The sequence below is a fragment of the Podarcis erhardii genome, assembly GCF_964252035.2.
Source record: "Podarcis erhardii genome assembly, chromosome: 6".
Taxonomy (NCBI): Eukaryota; Metazoa; Chordata; class Lepidosauria; order Squamata; family Lacertidae; genus Podarcis; species Podarcis erhardii.
The window spans coordinates 94,839,536-94,860,428 of NC_138510.1; the positions used below are offsets into that span (position 1 = coordinate 94,839,536).

Here is a 20,893-nt window from a genome sequence, read left to right on the forward strand (position 1 = left end):
CTTTAAAAAGTTGGGCAACTTGGAGCAAAAGAATAAGGGGCTGGTTCCTAGTTTCTGGGCTTTGGGAAGGAAGCCAGAGGGAGCCAAAAGCACCACCCCTTAGCTGGGAAGATAGCCAGCAGAAAATGCAACAAGAACTGAATATGCTCAGAGCATGCGTTCATGCATCGCTGAGGCCTCATTTGGAGGGTGTACAGACAGCAAGGGCTGCCTGGGATGTGCTGAAGGGCTTGTGTGAAGCTTCAGCAGAAGGCCAGAGCCCTGGAGACGCTGGACTGGCAGGCCCATTTCCCGATGTATCGGCCTGTAGGAACGCTGGTGAGCAGATTGGGGGGGCGAAGAGTTCCAAAGGCAAGTTTAAGAAACTTTCCACTGGAGCTGGAGCGGAGAGCAGCTTCAGGGGGGGCAAGGCTGGTGGGAGGCGCCGTTCCAGAAGAAGGAAGGCCAGGCCAGCTGGGAGGAGCCCCGGGCAGTGTTTTTCCACTGGAGTTCAACGTCTGCGTGGCAGTTGCCCCCACTGGAGCACACAGGCACGGCAGGATGTTGCCAAGGACACTTCTCATGGGAACCAGCCGGGTTTCCATGGCAACAAGCCTGGCCAGACAGGAAGACGTGCAGGTGGACGTCGTAGTAAACAACAGGAAGAGTCTTATCAAGTAACTGCTAGCATGGCTTTGTTTGAAGACAGCTGTGTGGAGCTTAGTTTTGTTATTGACTCTGCAGCTAACCGCAACATGGTTCCAGAGACCCCTGCAGTCGAGATGTGGAATTGCACGGCAGTTCCAGAGGGACAGTTAAGTTTGCAAATGGACAAAGAACTAAAATTTCTAAGTTTGCTAATGTCTATCTTTCTGTTTTGCAGGAACAGATGGAGTTTTGTGTCATTCCAGGGGTGCATCACTGTTTGTTATCTGTGCCTTATTTGTTGAAAAAAGGGTTTCAGGTTTGTTTCCAAGGGGATGTCTGCACAATCTCCAAAGGGGAGAGGGTACTTGCCAAGGTTAAGAAGGGGCAGAATGATCTTTTCATTCTTAAAACGTCTCTTGGGGGTGAGGGGAAGGTTGAGAGAGCACAGGCGCAGCGTGCTACAGTTCCCACTCATGTTCAATGTGCTTGCGCATGGCATCAGAGGACCATTCATAGTCCTGTAGAGGATTTGCAGGTTTTACCCGAGGTTACCAAAGGATGTAAAATTAACAATTGTAAAAGTGCCGTTAATTGCGCCACTTGCAAGCAGGCGAAGAAGAAAGGGTGCAGTTACCCAAAGGTGGAACGGGTAACCACTAAACCTTTTGAGCTGGTACACATAGATCTGTTCAATCCTGTCAAGGAACAGAGTCTAGGGGGGGCCAGGTTTCTCCTGACAATTCAGGATGATTTTTCGCAGAACACCTGGACTCATGGTCTCAAATCCAGGGAGGATGCAGCACAGCTGATCAGAAGCTGGGTTGAGGAGGTAGAACAGAGGTTCTCTACCAAGGTGAAGGCAATCGTCAGTGACAGAAATGCCAGGTACACTGGTTCTGCTTTGCAGCAGTTCTTTCACAAGAGAGGGATACGTCACACAGTTACTTCTCCCCAGCAAGGGGGGGTAGCAGAGCTTAGAAGTGAAGCTCTGGTTAAAGCTGCACAGGTGATGCTAACAGAAGCTAGGTTACCTCCAAAGTTTTGGCTGGAGGCAACTAGGTATGTGTGTTTCACCTGGAATCGTGTCTACAACTCACTAGTAGGTGACACACCGTATTCTTTGTTGAATGGCAGAAAACCCCAGATTCACTTTCTGCGCAAGTTTGGATCTCCTGCGGTTGTCCCTGTGCCTAAGGCTTTGCAAGGGCCAGATGGAGCCAAAGTCCAGAAAATGATCTTCTGTGGGTATGAGCCAGAAGCTCGTGCATGGAGGTTTGCTTACCCGTCAGGTGATCAGAGTAAGGTGCTGATCAGTAAACACGCTGAGTTCTTTGAGCAGGATGAAAGGCCAAAGATTTCTGCACAGCGTGATGTTCTTTCAGAATGTCTCTCTGATCCAGAGGACAGTTCTGTTGAGGAGGAAGGAGAAACTGAGTCTGCTGATGACGACCAGGTCACTGACCAGAGTCAGGAGCAGGATGGGGCGTCTCCACGAGTTGTTAGAAAAGGACAGCCCAAGAGTGAGCCTAGTTCTCCTGTGAGTGTAATGGAGAGGATTTGAAGACGCTTTAAGTCAGAGGGGGAATCCCGTGATGCAGAGGTCACACCTGCTGGTGACAGTGAGCCAGAGGAAACACCAGAGTTTGTGCCTAGGCGATCCAGTCGCACAACCAAAGGTATTCCACCTGAAAGGTACCAGGCCACAGGTGCGTGGGTAAGTTTCGCACAGTGCGATTCTGAGAGTTGTGAGGTTATTCCACAGATGCCTAACAGGTACTCCAAGGGAGGGCACGAGGCATTGGGGAAGATTGATCTCACAGGGTGTTGCTGAAGGTGTTGCTGAAGATGTTCCACAGGTCTTGTCAGAAAGCAACGCAAGGGGGGGGTGTGAGAATTCAGAACTTAACTGGTTAAGTGTTCTGAGGTGTGCGTCACTTTCTGACGTCAGCTTTAGAAGCTAAGGAGGAGCTTGTTTCCTGTACTTTCAGTTCTCTCTGTGTGTTTGAGAGAGAGAGACATGTTTACCATGGCTGCAAGCAGTGATGGACAGTTTTTCTGAGAAATCTACCAATAAAGAGCTGTAAATAGACAGACCTGTCTTTGTATGTTTGTCTGAAGAAACTGACAGCTTTACACCGCTGTATGCTACTCTGCTAAGGCGTGACTGGGCGAAGCAAAATTTATTGCGCAGCTCCGAAGGAAGTGTGCTGGACGCTGTAAACGGCTGATTGAGATCGTAAACTAATCAGTGGTCACGCCTAATAGATCGAGCTGGAAGATCGATATCTCACAGGGCAGAGCGGCAGTGAGGGCGGGGCTGTGCAGCTGGACCAATTCCCCTCCAGGTAAGGTGTAGCAATGGCATCAGGAGGGGGGCTCCACACAGCTGACCCATACTGATCCACTACTGAGCCAAAGGGTTCTTTAGTCCAAGCCTCAGTGTGACCAGCAGCAAAGGCTCCTTCAGATTACCAGCAGAGCTGCAAGGAAAGGGAGAGCTCCGTCTATCCCCCTCTCGCTGTTCATGGCAGAGGGAGGGGTTAAAGAGCCCCTGCCAGCTTTTTGATTGGGGCAGGAAGAGGTCAGTGGTGGGTGCCAATATTGCTGCACTTTAAACTCTTGCTGAATTCAAAATTCTGTTAAAATTATTAGTTAACAGTTATTCAAATGTGTCTCCACCCAACCATCTGATCTCAAGTGATGACTCAGAAGTGAAGGGCTCTGTCATCTGAAAGTTTCTATCAAAAGATTGTTATCTGTCCAGATACAAGTGCTCTACAGAAGCAAAGCAAACAGCTTTGAAAATCATCTTATCTTACAAGCTATGAAATGCTCTAAGCCTTCGGTCCTCTACAGTGTCGCCGGAACCAATGAAGCTCAAGAGATCGTCTATCTGGGCTATCCATTCAGAAACTGTCTGGAAAAATTTTATCCACTCCGTTTCATGCATAGAACCCTTTTGCTTGTTGGCAAGCAGCTTGAAGCTCCAGTCTTCCAAGCTGTTGATCAAAGACGTTAAAATTCTAGCAGATCCTGGAGAGAACATAAAAATGTAAAATAACAAGAAATGATGTAGGAAGGCAATTTGAGTTAAACATAAACCTAAGAGGTGGAAACACCATGCTAAGGCAATGGTTTCGCCAGTGCAAGCAAGCGTTTCTGCTTGCCCAACAGAACGATGCTGTTATACAAATCTACGGTGCAACCACAGTTGGAGTACTGCTTACAGTTCTGGTTGGCTCATCTTAAAAAGGAAAAGGATCAGAAAAAGGTGGGCAAAATGATCGAAGGGATAGAATGACTGCCCTACGAAGAAAGGCTGCAGCCTTTGGAACCTTTTAGTTTAGAGCAGGCACCCCCAAACTCGGCCCTCCAGATGTTTTGGGACTACAACTCCCATCATCCCTAGCTAACAGGACCAGTGGTCAGGGATGATGGGAATTGTAGTCCCAAAACTACTGGAGGGCCGAGTTTGGGGATGCCTGGTTTAGAGAAACGCCGAGTGAGAAGCAACATGATAGAAGTTTATAAAACAATGCGTGGCATCGAGAAAATGGAGAGAGGAAGTTTTTTCTCCCTCTCTCTCTTGTAACTTTAGAACTTGCGGCCATTCAATGAAACTGAACGTCGGAAGATTTGGGACAGGCAAAAGAAAGGACTTATTCAAACAGTGCACAAACTATGGAACTTGCTCCCCAGGAGGCAGTGATGGAGGGCTGCCAGTGGCTACCAGCCGTGAAGACTATGCTCTACCTCCAAGTTGGAGGCAGCAATTCTTCCAAATACCAGTTGCTGGGAACCACAGAACGGGAGAGGTGCCCTTGTGCTCATGTTCTGCTTGTTTCCCATGGGCATCTGGTTGGCCACCGTGAGAGCAGGATGCTGTACTAACTGGGCGACTGGCCTGATCCAGCAGGCTCTTCTTATGTTCTTATGAATCGTATCAGGAAAAGGTTCTCAATTTCCTATGCCAGAGGTGCTCAAGAAAATCTTTTTGGAAAAATCCAGCTGTTTCTCACCGTTATCTCCACAAATCCTTATACGGTACTGCTCACAGAGAAGAGTGGACTGCTTGTTGATTCTCTCCAGCATTTTCAACTCAACAGGCATCCTTCCCTTGAGAGTCTTGTGACGCCCATGCACAACAAGTCCCAGGTCCACCCATTGCTTCTGTAGATTAGTAGTCACCGTGAGGGGCTCTTGTCTCAGAAGGAGGATTTCTCCACCAAACTGCGCCAACTCCTCATTCAACATCTAGCAGGAAAAGGGACAAATGCCATAATTTCCTGAAAGCTTTCTCGGGGACTGTATGCTCAGTTCAAGTCCACGCAGCAAGGTGAGCTCCCATTGCTCTGTCCCAGCTCCTGCCAACCTAGCAGTCTGAAAGCACACCAGTGCAAGTAGATAAATAGGTACCGCTGCGGCAGGAAGCTAAATGGCATTTCTGTGCGCTCTGGCACTCGTCACAGTGTTCCACTGCGCCAGAAGCCGTTTAGTCATGTTGGCCACATGACCCGGAAAGCCTAACGATTTTAGGACCAAATGAAATGTGAAATCGTGGACACTGGAAGGGTACCACAGTTTATTTATTTATAACTTACAGAAAGTCAACCCTTGCTCCTTCTGGAGGCTCCAAATTTGACTGAAGTAATGAGTGATGTGGGGATACTCAACCTTTTCCCCGTGAGCAATTTGCCTGGTAAGACTTGCTCTGCCCTCCCCTATGCTGCTTTTCTCCACACAGAAGAAAAAAGATAACACATAACTTGTGTCCTTTCACACAAACTGGAGAGGAGTGAAGCAGCAGAGGTAATTTTGGTGAAAACACACACACACATAAACAAATCCCAGGAGAAGCATGAAATTCAACATGAAGACTGCTGCTTTCCTTGAATTCAGAGCCCTGCCCTACAGCTGAAGTAAGCAAAGGAATTTCACACTCTTCCTATGCCATATCAAGCTTGCCCTTTACTGGCTGCAGTGATAATATGAGTCAATGAATGCATTGATAAACATTAGCAGAAGCAGTCCTAATTAGGGACTGAATGGCTGCACAAGCCACTTTTAGCTTCCTAAGGCAGAAAAACATTTAAGGGCAATAAATAAAGTGATGCATGATCGGCTGCCTACAAACAAGCATATTACCTGCGGGGAAGACATCTAAATACCCAATACATAATAATATTTAATACCGTGTTCGTTGTGATTGGTACTGGAAACCCCTTACCTTTTCCCAGACCTTCAGATCCACAAGGATTTGATCCAATAAAGAGGCTCCTTTTGCAAAAGTGTAAGTTCCTTTTCCACTGGGAAGTCAAAGAGAGGAGGTGGGAATTATATAGCAAAGAATACACGCTCTTGTCCAGGGTGTCTAAAATCAGAATAAACTCCTGCTGTGTGCATACCTTGCTTGAGACACAAAGAAAGAAACTGAAGCACTTTCAAGGGCCTATTGTTTGGAACTTACACTGAATGGGTTTATCACTGTGGCTTTGCTTAATTCATGGATGCCACAAAGGGTCACCATCCCTAGCTTAATGCATCACTTGGTCAGTCTAAGGATTTGACAAATGAACTTTAATATTCATTGATGGCCTTTGCAATGCAGCACCTATCAGCAATTAGGGGAGCACAAGAAATAGTTCAGAGAGAGCTTTCCAGTTTGAATTTAGGGAGAAGCAACTTGACTATGAAGCAACTTGTGTGAATATATTCTCTGAGAAATACAAGCAGGATTCACTGCCTGCTGCAAGGTTATCTGTTTGCTTCTAATAGGTTCTGCTTCTATAACTGTAAATAAACCAGGTATTTCAAAGATAGTTAAGGAGTAAACCTTGCACAAATTTCAGGATTGACGAGACAGGTCAGCTGTATGTGAAACTAGTGTTAGCTCAGTGCTGATGGCAACCTGATGTTTAAATCAAGTACACATAGTGGCACCCTTAAAAAATTAACCTCCTTTTTTTTAAGGAATCAGAGAAAGCTGAGCTGATAAAAAGACAGTTGGAAAAATATCTATTAACAAAGTTATATTCGACGGATGAAAATACATTATGTTTTGAGAATCGTGGACTCAGGGACAAAGAATTATGAAGCGTTAAAATCGAGGTGTGGAAAATATGGAAACAATGGGGAGAAGCAGGACTAAGATGTGGAGATATGCTTCAGAGATCCAGACCATGGGGAGCTCTGAAAAATTAATAAATAAATTTGGACTATAATTGGTCTTTTTTATTTTAGTTTTTTTACTTTAATTGGAGTACTATGATTGGATATATTAAATGGATGTTTTTTATTGGACAATTTAAAAAAATAAAAAAATTGATCTTTGACCATGTCCAGTGAATGTGGAATGTGGAAGCCCCCCAATAATAAAGGACCATTCCTTGAGACTCACAGAATGTGATTCTGGAAGTAACTGAGCCAACCAGCCAAACCATTCTGAATACTCCTAGCCCTGTCCCTACTGGTTTCTTCGATTTGTTCCACTTCTGTGCCAATTTGGCTCACGCGTTCCCGAAACTCCTGTGTCAGCTCCTGCAGAGTGGAAAGATCAGTCGCATCCTGAATGAATCACAAGAGAAAAATGGGATTGGGGGGTAGAGAAAGAATCCATAAGAAAAATAGATTTTAAAAAAGCCATAAAGATCAAAATAATCATAAAAGCCTGCTTACAGCAGACATCTAAATCGCTAAGCAAATAATACTATGCATATTTCCACAGTACACACAGCTAAAATCTTACAAGTGCAACACTGACATTCAAACATGCATCGCTGGACATATTTAGACTGGGACAATGCTGCCAGTCAACACTACCAGCGTTTTAGCCATTTTGCCAGCCTGGGCCCAACTAACATGGAGTGTCATAAAACTGTTCTAAATATACAGTCGTCCCCAGCTCCCTGTCCCACTTCTCTAGGAGTACTCAAGCAGAGATGTAATCCAGAGAAATAGACTGTGTAATGGAGACACATATGCCCAGAATCAAAATTGTTGCCGTTGTTGTATTTGTATGCCGCCCTTCATTCAAAGATCACAGGGCAGTTCACAACAGAAAAATACAACACGAGAACACAAACCACATTGGAAAACAAAAGCAAATCAATAATCCCCCCTCCCACAAACACATTTTAAGGGCAATAAAATGTTTAATCAGCCAAAAGCCTGGTTACGGAGAAACATTTTCAGCTGGTGCCTCCCTGGGGAGAGCATTCCACAAATGGGCAGTGGCGTAGCGTGGGTTGTCAGCACCCGGGGCAAGGCAAGTAATTTGCGCCCCCTAACCCGTGGATTTGCGCCCCCTAACCCTACCCCTAACCCTAACCCCCAGATGTTGCGCCCGGTGCGGCCGGCCCCCCCTGCAACCCCACGCTACGCCACTGCAAATGGGGAGCCACCACAGAGAAGGCCTGTTCTCATATTGCCACGATCCAAGCCTCTCATGGAGGAGCCACATGAAGAAGGGCCTCAGATTATGATCAGAGGGTCCAGGCCAGCTCATATGGGAAGAGGCAGTCTGTGAGGTATTGTGGTCCTGACCATTTAGGGCCCCAAACTAAGGCCCAAGGGACTCATTTATCTGGCTTGGGGCGACCCCCACTGCCGTCACCCGCTCTTACCGGTGCTGCGCTGCACGACTGCCCACTTCCGGGTCAGAGGAGCACCAGAAATAGCTTCTGCACATGCGAAAGCATTATTCGCACATGCACGTTATTTGTGCATGCGAAAGCGTTATTTCCAGTGCTAGAGACACCAGCCCGAGGCACGGTAAATTTGCTGAGCCTGATTTAAGGCTTTATAGGTCAAAACTAGCACTCTGAATTGGGCCCAGAAACTAATGGGCAGCCAATGCAGTCATGCCAGGCTCCGTATAGTATGCTCTAACCATCTTGCCCCGGTGAGCAACCTGGCTGCTAAATTTTGCACCAGCTGAGGTTCCTGAACTGTCTTCAGAGGCAGCCCTATGTATAACACATTGCAGTAATCTAACCTAGAGGTTGACAAAGCACAGGTGACAGAGATTAGGCTATCCTTGTCTAGATAGGGGCACAGCTGAGTCAGCAGCTGAAGCTGATAGAAAGTACTCGAGCCTCAAGTGACAGCAAAGGATCCAGGAGTAGCAGCAAGTCACCTTTCACACACAGCCATTCTGGAACAAACGAACAAAACTAGCTGACATCCCTTTCCCAGTTAGATGCTCTTAAGCAATTCTACCTGTGATGCCAACATCATAATGAAATGCCTCATGCCTTTGACCCAAGCCTTTTCACTGTCATACATTCTGCGAGCCAAGATCAGCTTGTTCTTTTCAATTACCTGAAATGGAACAAAAGGTGATTAAAGGTATGGAGCGTGCCCAATTAAGTATGCACAGTACAGCTTAGACGCTTGAGGTGTTTCGTCAACAAAGCTGTAAAACTAAATTAAAAACTCTTAATCGGTTCTCAGTTAATCTGAGCAGCATGTTTTAAGTGTTAAAAAACAACAACCACAGGTGGCAAATGTCCTCTTTGCAGCATTCTTCCTTCTTATAGAAGAAGGGATATTTCTTCTAACCTCTAACTCATGCATGCATCACAACCCAGCACTTGTGAGTGGCAGACACCCTCTTAGAAGAGCGCTTCTCTTTGGAGAGAAGATGGGGAATGTCTTTTCACGAGGACGCCTACTGGCATCACATGATAACATTGAGACAGCTGTTCAGTAGTCTCCTTGTTTCGCAAAAAGACCTAAGGTGTGTTCCCTCAATACAGCTTTCTTCATCAAATGGCACTCAAGATTACAACAGGGAGGAGGAGGGAATTGTGAATTGCACTGGCCAGGAAGGTGCATTGCAACAGCAGTAGAAGAGGGGCAAAACCATCACCGTTCTCTTCCCCACCCCCCACAAAAATAAGAAGCAGTTTGCACTCTGCAAATTTGTACTTTCTAATTAGTTTGAAATTAAACTTAGTGCATTGTGCTATGAACCACATATGCACAGGGATGTTTTGAGTTCTGGTGGATGCCTACAATACCAAGATACCAAAATATATTCCCCTGCCAGTGAAGATCCATATCCAGAATTACAACTAACTATTTCAACACAATATTTATGTTTTTAAGGAGAATAATGGCTGGTTAATGCTCTAATACAACAACAACAACAACTTCTGTGTTACATTCATATGATATGGAAATCTTCCCATCAATTAAATTTAACACAAACAAACAACATTAAGGCACAATCCCTTAATTCTTGAGTTTTTCAGGATTTGATGGAAGGCCCCTATACTAGCGTATGTTGAGCTATGCCCACATTCTGCCAAAATGGGACAGTGGCATGTCTCAGAAGGAGTGGGACTATGTCAAACTCTGAAACTCCTTCAGATGTTGTTCTTGGCCCCTACTCCAAAGTCACACAATTCAAACCAAAGAAATGGTATTCAGTCATAACACTGCCACTGTTGCGAAGGTCACTGAGTGAGTGGCTGCTTTGTGTTTTGTAATGCTTGTCTTTTCTCCTCGTTTTTTGTACTGGGAGTACATAGGATGGCAACTAACTTATGCCAGCATAAGTGGGTCATTGGCTGGAAGGCCCACAAGATTGCTCAACAAGACTTTTTAATTGTGTGACAGCTCTACCAGGAAACTGATGTCACAGATATTAATGTTCTTCATGCCTTTCACCCCTCTGTTAAAAATGGGACGGTGGGTGTCCAATCCTGGCCTCCAACGAAAAGAGGGCACGTTTGGGGAGTTGTCTGTTGTAGAAGAGGCTGAACCAGTTCAAGCAGGAACTGAGATGAAAGAGCAAACTGACTCTTGTGCATTTTTGAAAATATATTTACTTAGACCTTTTGCAGGCTCCATAGGAGGCAGTGGGCACAGTGGTGGCCGCAGACACCATGTTGGCGATCCCTGACTTACTTGCCGCTGTAGAGCTATATTTTTAAAAAACTATACAGCTAGCAGAGAATGAAATGCAATGTGCCTATTCCTTGTTGCCCTCTATAAAGTGGAAATAATTTGTTTTAAAGGAGATACTTTTAGTTACTTTTAGTTTAATAAATGACAAAGCAACAGAAGCAGCCAAAACAATCCAAAGCAGGGGTCGGCAACCTAAGGCCCCTGGGCCGGTAGTGGCCCACGAGGCTTGCCTAACTGCCCCCTGCCGCCACGCTGCTACCCCTGCCACCTCCTCTTACCGACTTCTGGGTTGATGGCGGCTGTGCGCATGTGCACGGGCGCTCCTCCGACCCGGATGTGCGCTGGAAATAGCGTGTGCGCACGCGTGCGGGATGGAGAAGCGCTTGTGCGCATGCGCACACACCATTTCTGGCACACTTCCAGGTCGGAGGAGTGCTGGAAATAGCGTATGCACACACACACACCGGCGCTCCTCTGACCCAGAAGAGCGCGTGTGCACAGACACTCCGGCCCATCCTCCGACGGACAAAGCGTCCACTGGTCCATCTTCCGATTAAGGTTGCCAACCTCTGATCTAAAGGATCTTCTAGCAGAAGCACCAGACATAACAGAGAGAGAATAGCATTTTTAGCAGAAGCACGCAATGCCTCTTTGGCCAGCTACCTTGAGAGCCAACTCATACGTAGCATTGCTCCACAGCTCTTTTTCTTGGGTTAACTGGTGGATCTGGGCCTCAAGTCTTCTTCTCTGCAATTCATACAGTTCACGATATTCATCCAAAAGGCTGAAAGGGTAATGACACGAGATATAAATATAAAGGCCTTCTACTATTCTCCTACGGCAACCCTTGCTTCCAGTCTTATCTGGAACTCACTTTGCATTCATCTCAGAATCCTGTACCGCCTTTGCCAGCTCCTCATAGGCTTTCTCTGCTTCAACAGTGACTCTACGGTCATGTTCTCGGATGGTATTAAGCTCCCTGCAGTTGAACAGAGCAATACCCTCAGCTGCCTTGTACAATCACAACTTTTATTTGCAAAGTTGAATGCAAACACCAGTCAATATCATCACCTTGTCAGTTTTCCTATAGCTTCCTTGAAATGGAATAATTCATCTGTAATGTGTTTGTCCATTACTCTCTGTGCCATCATTTCTCTGTAGAGATTTCTCATCTGTCTTGGAATTCGTTCTAGCAGCTCAACATACCTTTGTCTGTAAGAGAGACGACGTCAGAAAAAGTGAGGCGGGGGGGCGGGGGCGGCGGAATAGCCCTGTTTCACTCAAGCATATTTGCTAAGCAATCATTTAAAGAGAGAATCCTTTCTGAAAATAGCTGGGGAACAATAAATATAGAATAAAGCTTTTTGCACACAAGCAGTTAGAACTCTCAATACGCTCAGAATGCTGAAAACAAGTTGACACTACACAGCAAAACTGCCTTATCTGTCCTGACACCCATCAATATTATAACCTCAGGAAATATATTGGTGTATGAGAGGGGTAGCCAACATAATGCCCTCCATATGTCCTTATGGGGAAACTAGCACTAGTTGAACCCATGCAAAACCAACATTTAAATTCCATTTCCAGCAGACTGCATGCTTCAGCACTGCAAAAGAGCCCTAGTGGAGAAGTCAGCTATCTTTGTCATTGTGTGGATTGGAATCCTCATGCAGCATTATTAAAATGTAATAATCCCTGAGATATGTGTTAGGGTTTCGTTTCATACTTTGCTAATGTTTGGGCTTGCTTGCTCTTTGTTAAATTAATAGATTATTAATGCATTTATTGAGGAGCATGAGAGACAACTTGAGTCAAATCTCTCTGCACAAGGTGGAAGGTTTTTATATTTAAAAGGTGTCAAAGAAAGATGACAAAGATAGCTGACTTTGCAGTGCTGCAAAATGCTGCAGCTTCATAATTCTTCTTCTGCTATCCATGGAGATGGCATGCAGGGCAATGATGTCAGGCCTCCTGGCCCCTGGAATCATATTCAGACACCTCTGCTCTCTCACATTTCACCAGGCATTTCCCGCACACTTCCAAGCACATCTTGAAAGAGGAAATAAAGAATGTGGGATGTGACATCACATGGGCTAGCAAGTAGTTAAAAAAACAAAACAAATCAAAGGCAACATTCCCAGAAAGCTGACTTCTGTGTCTAGTGCAGTACCACAAGCTGTGTTTTTTCTGCACTTGTATATAATTGCACAGAGACTCAGCCCTGAAGTGCAGGCCAAAATAGCCACCTACTCCTCTTCTTGCAGGACTAATTTTAAGGTGTTGAGCTCCTTAGATCGCTGACCTGAGCTTGGAAAGGAGCTCTCCCCGTTCTGCGCAGTCCACACTGACTTGCCGGATGATTTCATGAAACACTATGTTGTAGATGTTCTGTTCCACCTTAAGCACCTCCAGGACATTGTGCATCTTGGGAAAGAGGCAAGAAAGAAATCGTGATTTTTGTAGAGCTAAGCACGAGCTGTTTGATACTGCCTTTATTGTCATCATTGGGGGGAGGGGTTATTGCTTTTATTTCTAGGCACCCTTGAAAGTATTTTTATTGAAAGGAGGCATATACATTATTTAAATTAACAAATGAATGCCAGTCAGTTAAATGCTTCAGTCATGTTCTTAATTTATCAGGTGGATAATATTTTTAAATCACAAATGTGTTTGCTTGCATATATGTTTGTCCCTTATCTTAAATACTGTATTATTAAAGAATTTACAAAGCAGTGAAAGTGCTAACAAACCTCCCCTGCCATTCTTAAAATGCTATGTCTGCCTTTGCCCTAAATACTAGATTGCATGTTGTACTCCAGTATATTAATTCTCTCCATCAGGTAATCTAAGATTACTCCCACTTATTCTTTCAGTTTGGCAACACAACAACAAGCCTCTTAATGGCAACAAAACATCTGATAAGTCAGGAAAGAACTATGTCCAAACTCCACAGCAATATTGTGTCATAGTATATGAATCCAGGAGAAGGCTAGTGAAGAATCCAGATTCTTCCTTCGTAGCCTGGCTTTAATTTAAGCCATGGCTGCAGAGGAAAAATGCTCCCTTGCAGGTGCAACTTAAATCTAAGCCAGGGATGCAAAGGAAGAATTGGGAGTGCCCTGAAAGTGAACTCCTTCTTCTTTCTTTGCATCAAACAGTCAGTTCTTTTTGAATGTGGCACCTTTTCCCGTTGTCATGGCAAGGCAATGAAAAAGAGTGCCTAGTGTGGATATTTCACCCCTCCCGTTGCAAGAATCTCCTGACAATGTTTTCAGAAACGAGGGGGCAGAAACTGCTCATGGCTTCTTCCGCTCCAGTCTGAGTGTTATTTGTGTAGAGATAAGATGACTGCTTAAGCAACTGTAACACTCATGCAGTCCAGCAGTCTCCATTAATCTTTAGTTTCTAGTTTATTTTAGTTTGCAGTAGCTGTAAAAGAATAAAAGAATAAGGAAGTTATGCTTCAGAGCCGTCGTTCGTGTAGTTCATACTCTGCTGTGCTCCGCTGACTTTGGCACTGAGTTTGGTGCTCACAGCTCAGTCAGGGCTGAAGAGGTTGAGCCAAGTCATTGGCACTGGCTCAAAGGCGAAGCCGACACCAAGTTCGAAAAGCGATGATGACTTTGATGCAAAGGAAGAATCGGTAGCATACTTAAGAGTGCACTGCCAATTCCCCTTCCTTTAGCCAGAGCCGCAGCTTGAACTCTCATATATGACGTCATGTCTAGGGGAGGTGATCATCGCTTGTCTCAAATGGCTGGGGGACAGCCTCTGAGGTCTGGCAGGCCTAACGAGGCCCATAAACTAGAGGTTCACCAGCAATGATGTACAGTATAACTAGAAGTGGGCAAGATCAAGGAGGATGCGATTGAATCAGGATTGGCAGGAATTATTTACCTGTGAAACCCCTGTTACGCCAACATCCTTATTATTTGTTCCAGCCCTTTCAAGCATGGTGTCCATCACCTTCATCAGCTGCAGGACCTCCAGCCTCCCAGACGGCTTCCTAACAAGGCAGCAGCAAAGGGACATGCCTCTGATTTAGAACACCTTCTATAGCATGCGCTACAAAAGCATCTTGATTCAGAGTGTCACTCACATGGATGGGAAAACCCGCAGTCTGTTTTCATCGTCTTCAAGTAGGGTTGTATATTTACTGCAACAGATTAATAATGATGATGTTAACAGCAATAGACTACTGTAGTTGAAAAATCTCTTTGGACTCTAGGATTCAACCATTTATTTTATTTTTATTGTGTAAATTTAAAAATACAGTAGACTAAGAGACGGGCCACTTTGTTGCAGGCAAGTGAATTAATTGAAGAAGTTCTCTGTTACAATGAGACTCACGGTGACATAAAACAACTACAATGAACCTGAGTAAGGAAAAGAGTGGGGCTGGGGAATGGTAATCTGCTATATATTTCTCATGCAGAAATGGGGCCCAAATGAAGGGCTAGGCTAGATGAGATTATGGATCCATGTTTGTCTTTGCTCTTTTCCCACCTTGTGTCATTCAAATTTATTTTCCTTCCAGTCTTAACTCCAGTACAAGAAGTTAATCAGGCTGGGAGAAAAGTGCCAGATCAGAGATGCCCAATGGGCAGAGTGCAACCCTGATTCACACTTTCAAGTCCTAATTCAGATTTCTGGCCTCTGGGCTCTGTTAATCGATCCATAGTAAACAAATCTGCTTGCAGTTTCCCTCGTTCACATCTATGTTTGAGATTTTTTTATTTTAAAAATCTAATTCTAACTGAGACCAACTTCATTATACTGCCTGGCCATCCATGAGGAAGTCAGTTTGGGTGGCATTTTCAGTCCCTGGGTCTCTGAGAATATATGCAAGTTGAGGATCCCTTAGTTGAAAAATTGAAAGTGTTAAACTTGGAAAAATGGTAAAATAGACTTTTTACAGGTTTCCTGTCCAGATGCAGGTGCTTTCGGCCTTGCCACTTCATCCCATTTAGAAGGTGCTACCAGAAGCAGATCGCCAGGTGGAGTAGAGTTGCAGGACTGGCCTCCTGGCAGCTGCTCACCAGGACATGGAGGGGCAAGGCAAGGCGGTGGAACCGACCTGGAGCTTCAGCTGGTACACAGGCACAGCCTCACCACTGCCTCACCTGTTCCCTCCAAGTAAGCAGTAGCAGGTCCACTGCTGGGAGGCTATTATTAGCCAAGTGAGTCACTCCTGGATGCAATGCAGGAGCAACTAAAAGAAGTGCAGGAACACTCACTCATCATAATACTCCAAGCGCAGGACACCTCTGTTCTTTAGAATATGAAATTCCTCTGGAACAAGACTGTCTGCTATACCTGCTGGCTAAAGACAGAACAGACAGAGAAGGTCTTAAAATATGCTACTATGAGACATAGGGAATCCACATACTCCCAAGAGGATATTTAGAGCTGGGTTTTTATACAGGCACACACACCTCCACTTAATGTGCATCCCACTCACACACGACCGTGTTTATGTGGATTGCCACGAAATAAATATATAGACTTGCTTTCCCTCGCTGGAGGCCTCGGCTTGTTTTACAACTGCCTGCTTGTTTATTTGCCTGCCTGCCCATCTACATACCTGCCTTCTGGCTGGGGCAATTATTCAGATTAAGTGCTTAACCATCTTTAAGAAAAACTAACTGTGATTAAGTGCTACAACTGCACAGGACTATTATGTACAGCCTAGAAATCAGTGGATAAATGTTTTCTAACAGATTTTTTTTTTCAGCCAAGCAAAATAAATAGGCAAATGTCATCTCAGACTCCTTGTGGCTTTGGGGAGTGAATTTAGCAAGCTTAGAAAACCATGGTACACAAAAATGGTAAAGTCCTCATTTTCAATTCCCACTGCTCATTCCAGATTTAAAATATTATGCTGCGTGGAAAAAAAAAAATTCAGAACACTCTAGTCAATGCTCAGCTCAAAGTCCATCTTGTCTCTCAGCATTCTGAAAGAATTTGTAAAAGCTGATTCCTGTGTTTAAAGTTATCACAGTTTCTCGATACAGAGTCAGATTCAACTCACAAGTTTAGCTGCAGTGGGTTCCTGCTGCTCCAAATTTGTTGAAGTTTTGTGAGAGACAGGAGTTGGGGGAGGATTCTTTGCCTCTTTCTCAGCAGCGAGGTCATACAGAAAAGAGACATCCCTTAAAAACACAAAGAAAACTATCACTCAGTTATGAAGGTGCAATTGGTCCACTGTGCAGCCGCCACCTCTCTCCTGGTTATCAAGAATTCACTAAGTATCCGATCCAAAGGCAAGTCCTTTGCCATTTCAACCCAATAGTGTGTCTACCACTTTCTCCTCAAAACCCTTGCTGCAGCAACAATCTTCCCATTTTCCCTGAGTACCCTGATTACGGTTAGCCACCCTCATATAACACAGTATCATAGAATTGTAGAGTTGGAAGAGTCCATGAGTTCTTTCTGATGTAGTCAGAATCTCCTTTCTTGTATCTTGAAGCCATTGGTTCAGGTGCTACCCATGTGACAGCCCTTTAGATATTTGAAGATGGCTATCATATCTCCTCTCAGTCTCTTCTCCAGGCTAAACATACCCAACTCCCACAATTGTTCCTCATAAAGCTTGGCTTCCAGACCCTTGATTATCTCGGTTGCTCTCATCTGCACACATTCCAGCTTGTCAATAGCCTTCTTAAGTTGTACTCCAGGTGGGAGCTGACCAAGGCAGAATAGAATTGAATGCGGGTGGTGCTGCGGTCTAAACCACAGAGCCTAGGGCTTGCCGATCAGAAGGTCGGCAGTTCAAATCCCTACAACATGGTGAGCTCCTGTTACTCAGTCCCAGCTCCTGTCAACCTAGTAGTTTGAAAGCACGTCAAAGTGCAAGTAGATAAATAGGTACTGCTCCGGTGGAAGGTAAACAGCGTTTCCGTGCAGTGCAGAAGCGGCTTAGTCATGCTGGCCACATGACCCCGAAGAACCTTACTTGTTATCCAATAACCCCTGGCTATTACCAATGCTGGCCCAAAACATTTTGCTGCCTGAAATGAACCCCCAAAGGTGTGCCAATCAGATGCTTATGGAAAGACCACATGCAAGTTATGAGTACAGCAGTCCTCTCATGTTATTGTTCCCCGGTGACTGGTATTCAGAGACATCCTGCAGGAGAAATGGGGCAGGGAGCCAGATGGAGTGATGGGAGAGAGAGGAGGGAAGCAGACTCTGCAAGTGATCAGTTGAGAACTCTGGCAAGGAGGAGGGAAATCATGGTGGTGGTGGTCTCAAAACGGACAGTGCAATGGAAGAGAGGGGGGGAAGTGCACTGCAACCAATCAGTTCAGATCTTTTCCAAGAGCAACAGATTGCTTGATGGGAAGAGGTGGAGAAAGAGAAAGGGGATGACAGAAAAAGAAAGAGAGAAGATCTGCCTGCTTCTTGCCTCTGCTCCCAGCCACTTTTGGCCTACCAACCACCAACATCTACCCTCTAGCGGATTACTCTCAGCGGAAGGCAAACTCCTTCATGGTTCCCCCTATCCCCGAGTTAAAATGGAGTAATGTGTTGACAAGGAGGGTCTTGGGGTCTTGAAAGGGCTGGTTTTCAAACAGTGGTGGCCACCGCTTTTGCCAAGTGCGCCACAAGTTAAACCCATGTGTGAAACAGAGCCAGCTTGCTGAATGCTGAGCAACATAGGCAGCCTCCCATGCACTGGAATGGTTTGGCTCTGTGGGTGCAGGCAGCAGCATGAGGAAACAGGCAGCAGTGCAGACTCTAGGCCAGTCTTCCCCAGCCGGGTGCCCTCCTATGTTCTGGAGTACAACTCACATCATCCCTGATCACCAGCAGAACTGGCTGGGCCTGATAGGGCTTGCATCCAACAACATCAGGAGGGTGACAAGTTAGCAAAAGCTGCTCTAAGGTCATAGCTTGGTTCATGGGAATTCCTGCTCATCTCCAAGCACACCATCACCTCGGGTTAGCCACTCTTGTCTAACATACTTAATGGACGTTTCCCTAGCACTCTCCATCAGCCTTGCACTATGCCTCCCAAATCCTAGGACTGCTACTGGTTATTGCAAAGAGGCATGTGACGTGCCATGGCCCTATTAATTCCATTCTATTACCTTCCAGCTCCTGTGAGGCAAATTGGATGCTCTATCAGATATCGAAACTTGTTTCTGCGTACAGGATGTTGCCAGACCCCATCAGTAGTACGAATGCACCCCTGAAGAGTGAACAGAAAAGACTAGTTCAAGAGGTTCTTCGGGATCAGGTGGTAAGCACAGACTACATCTCCAATACTGATAAGCCTAATGACACATTACACACAAATGCACATAGCAGTGAGACCCTGTCAGCTGTTTCTTCTAAGTCTTAGCTGAAGTCTTTTTATGAGCTGGCGAGAGATGCATGTGAAATATACATCAAAAACAGGAAGGAGAACATGCAAAAGACAGATGCGATAAAGGGATGGGTTCTTTATTTATAGGGACGCAGGTGGCGCTGTGGGTTAAACCACAGAGCCTAGGACTTGCTGATCAGAAGGTCGGCGGTTCGAATCCCCGTGACGGGGTGAGCTCCCGTTGCTCAGTCCCTGCTCCTGCCAACCTAGCAGTTCGAAAGCATGTCAAAGTGCAAGTAGATAAATATGGACTGCTCTGGCAGGAAGGTAAACGGCGCTTCCATGTGCTGCTCTGGTTCACCAGAAGCGGCTTAGTCATGCTGGCCACGACCCAGAAACTGTCTGCGGACAAATGCCGGCTCCCTCAGCCTATAGAGTGAGATGAGCACACAACCCCAGAGTCGGTCACGACTGGACCCAGTGGTCAGGGGTCCCTTTACCTTTACCTCTTTATTTATACAACATGCCCAAAGCATGTTTATTTGTTTCTTACTGAACCAATCTCAAAAGTTTCTGTTGCTGAAAGTAGTTCGTGATATGTATGATAAGCAACAAAACTGAAGTACTAAAATCTCCTTAATAAAACTCTAAATTGCCTTACAGTGCAAGTTCTTTGGCCCAACTACTGTCTCTTGCCTCCCCCACCATTCAGTGAACTTCAGGTTCTGAAGCATTTCTCATGCCGCCATGTTCCAAATAACGCTCCCTCTTGCAAAGTGTTGTCCTAAAATACTGGTGTCTATGTGCACCTGGCATAATTCGCAGTCACCAGCAGACATCTATAGCAAGTGGGTTTCGTGGCAAATTTTGTATTTAAATAGCAAATATTCATAGACTGGAAATGAACTTATGCACCTGAAAGTCTTTTATACTTTTTGTTTTCTTGGGGGGTCTTAAAACACTGGGACAGGGGACTGGGTTGGCAGCAGAGGTCAGTGCAACAAAGATCTCTTCTGGGATGAAATCACGCTGTAAAGATGTGGGAAGAGGCTTTGAACTGTCTAATGCAGCTGACTTGTCTCTTAACTGAGGGAGTTCTAGAAAAAAGAAACAGCAAGAGTAACTGTTAATATTTGGTGGTGGCAGCAGATTATCTCTACCCCCCCCCCAAAAAAAACCCCATTAAAGCTGACAATTCTGTCACACACATTTCATGTTAGTGCTCAAGAATAACATTAAAAATCTGTATTAATCCCTAATATAAACTGGCCTTTGAATAAAGTTACAGAAGCCCCTGCTGTAACTGTTTAGTAGGAGCATTGCTAAAGGAGGAAAGAAGCAACAGCAACAGAGAAAATATCTCCACTTACATACCATGGGCGAAGCCAGGGGGTGCAAGGGAGTGCAACTGCCCCCCCCATCAAGTAAATAAATAAATAAATATACTTAACTAACTGAACAATGGCATCACAGATAACTCAGTTCTACCTGCCCCCCACATAAAGACTGCCACCCTAAAATAAATCCTGGCTACGCCCATGTTACATTCGCAGAGTTCTTACTTTACCGCAGAGCTTCCCAAACTGTGTGTCGCAACACGTTAGTGTGTCAGTTGAAGTGTGTCATGTGAACAGCCCCCACGCTCCTCCCAGGGCTGGAAAGGGGTCAGTTTAACCTCTGGTTTCCTAGTAAAACTGAATTACTGTGTCGTGAAATGGTGCACGTCTAAAAAAATGTGTCACCAACATGACTAATTGGAAAGCTCTGCTTTACAGGTACACGATACTCAGAATTTTAAAAAGGTGCTTGGAGCACTCAAAGACTCACATGAGAGATACATTGTGATATGTGTTTAATTTCTGTTCTTTGATCAAACTGCAACATCTATGCACTGAAAAGAGCCATGTGGCAGGACTGAGAGGACTCGGGCAAAGTGCTGCCCATGCTACCATTGCCAGTGCACAACTGTCCCCTCTTCTTTGCCACTGTCATCATTCTGCACTCTCCCAACACCACCACAAGTTGCCAGATGTTCTGAGG

At 45.3% G+C, this 20,893-nt stretch overlaps 1 protein-coding gene across 4 annotated transcripts in view; it reads right to left on the minus strand.

The window, feature by feature from the left end:
* AXDND1 (axonemal dynein light chain domain containing 1) overlaps positions 1 to 20,893 on the minus strand; it is a 39,825-nt gene that overhangs the window by 15,488 nt on the left and 3,444 nt on the right. For 3 of the 4 annotated variants that reach the window (XM_081865136.1, XM_081865137.1, XM_081865138.1), the window contains 15 exons: positions 19,769 to 19,950; positions 18,636 to 18,736; positions 16,574 to 16,694; positions 15,780 to 15,865; positions 14,642 to 14,698; positions 14,440 to 14,548; positions 12,845 to 12,966; positions 11,611 to 11,751; positions 11,414 to 11,518; positions 11,203 to 11,323; positions 8,845 to 8,946; positions 7,025 to 7,191; positions 5,855 to 5,933; positions 4,647 to 4,881; positions 3,447 to 3,660 (listed from right to left, as the gene is read on the minus strand). In XM_081865136.1, coding sequence (XP_081721262.1) covers positions 3,447 to 3,660; positions 4,647 to 4,881; positions 5,855 to 5,933; positions 7,025 to 7,191; positions 8,845 to 8,946; positions 11,203 to 11,323; positions 11,414 to 11,518; positions 11,611 to 11,751; positions 12,845 to 12,966; positions 14,440 to 14,548; positions 14,642 to 14,698; positions 15,780 to 15,865; positions 16,574 to 16,694; positions 18,636 to 18,736; positions 19,769 to 19,950 — 1,942 coding nt within the window. The remainder of the gene's footprint in view (positions 1 to 3,446; positions 3,661 to 4,646; positions 4,882 to 5,854; positions 5,934 to 7,024; positions 7,192 to 8,844; positions 8,947 to 11,202; positions 11,324 to 11,413; positions 11,519 to 11,610; positions 11,752 to 12,844; positions 12,967 to 14,439; positions 14,549 to 14,641; positions 14,699 to 15,779; positions 15,866 to 16,573; positions 16,695 to 18,635; positions 18,737 to 19,768; positions 19,951 to 20,893) is intronic. The other variant, XM_081865139.1, reaches the window with a different exon arrangement.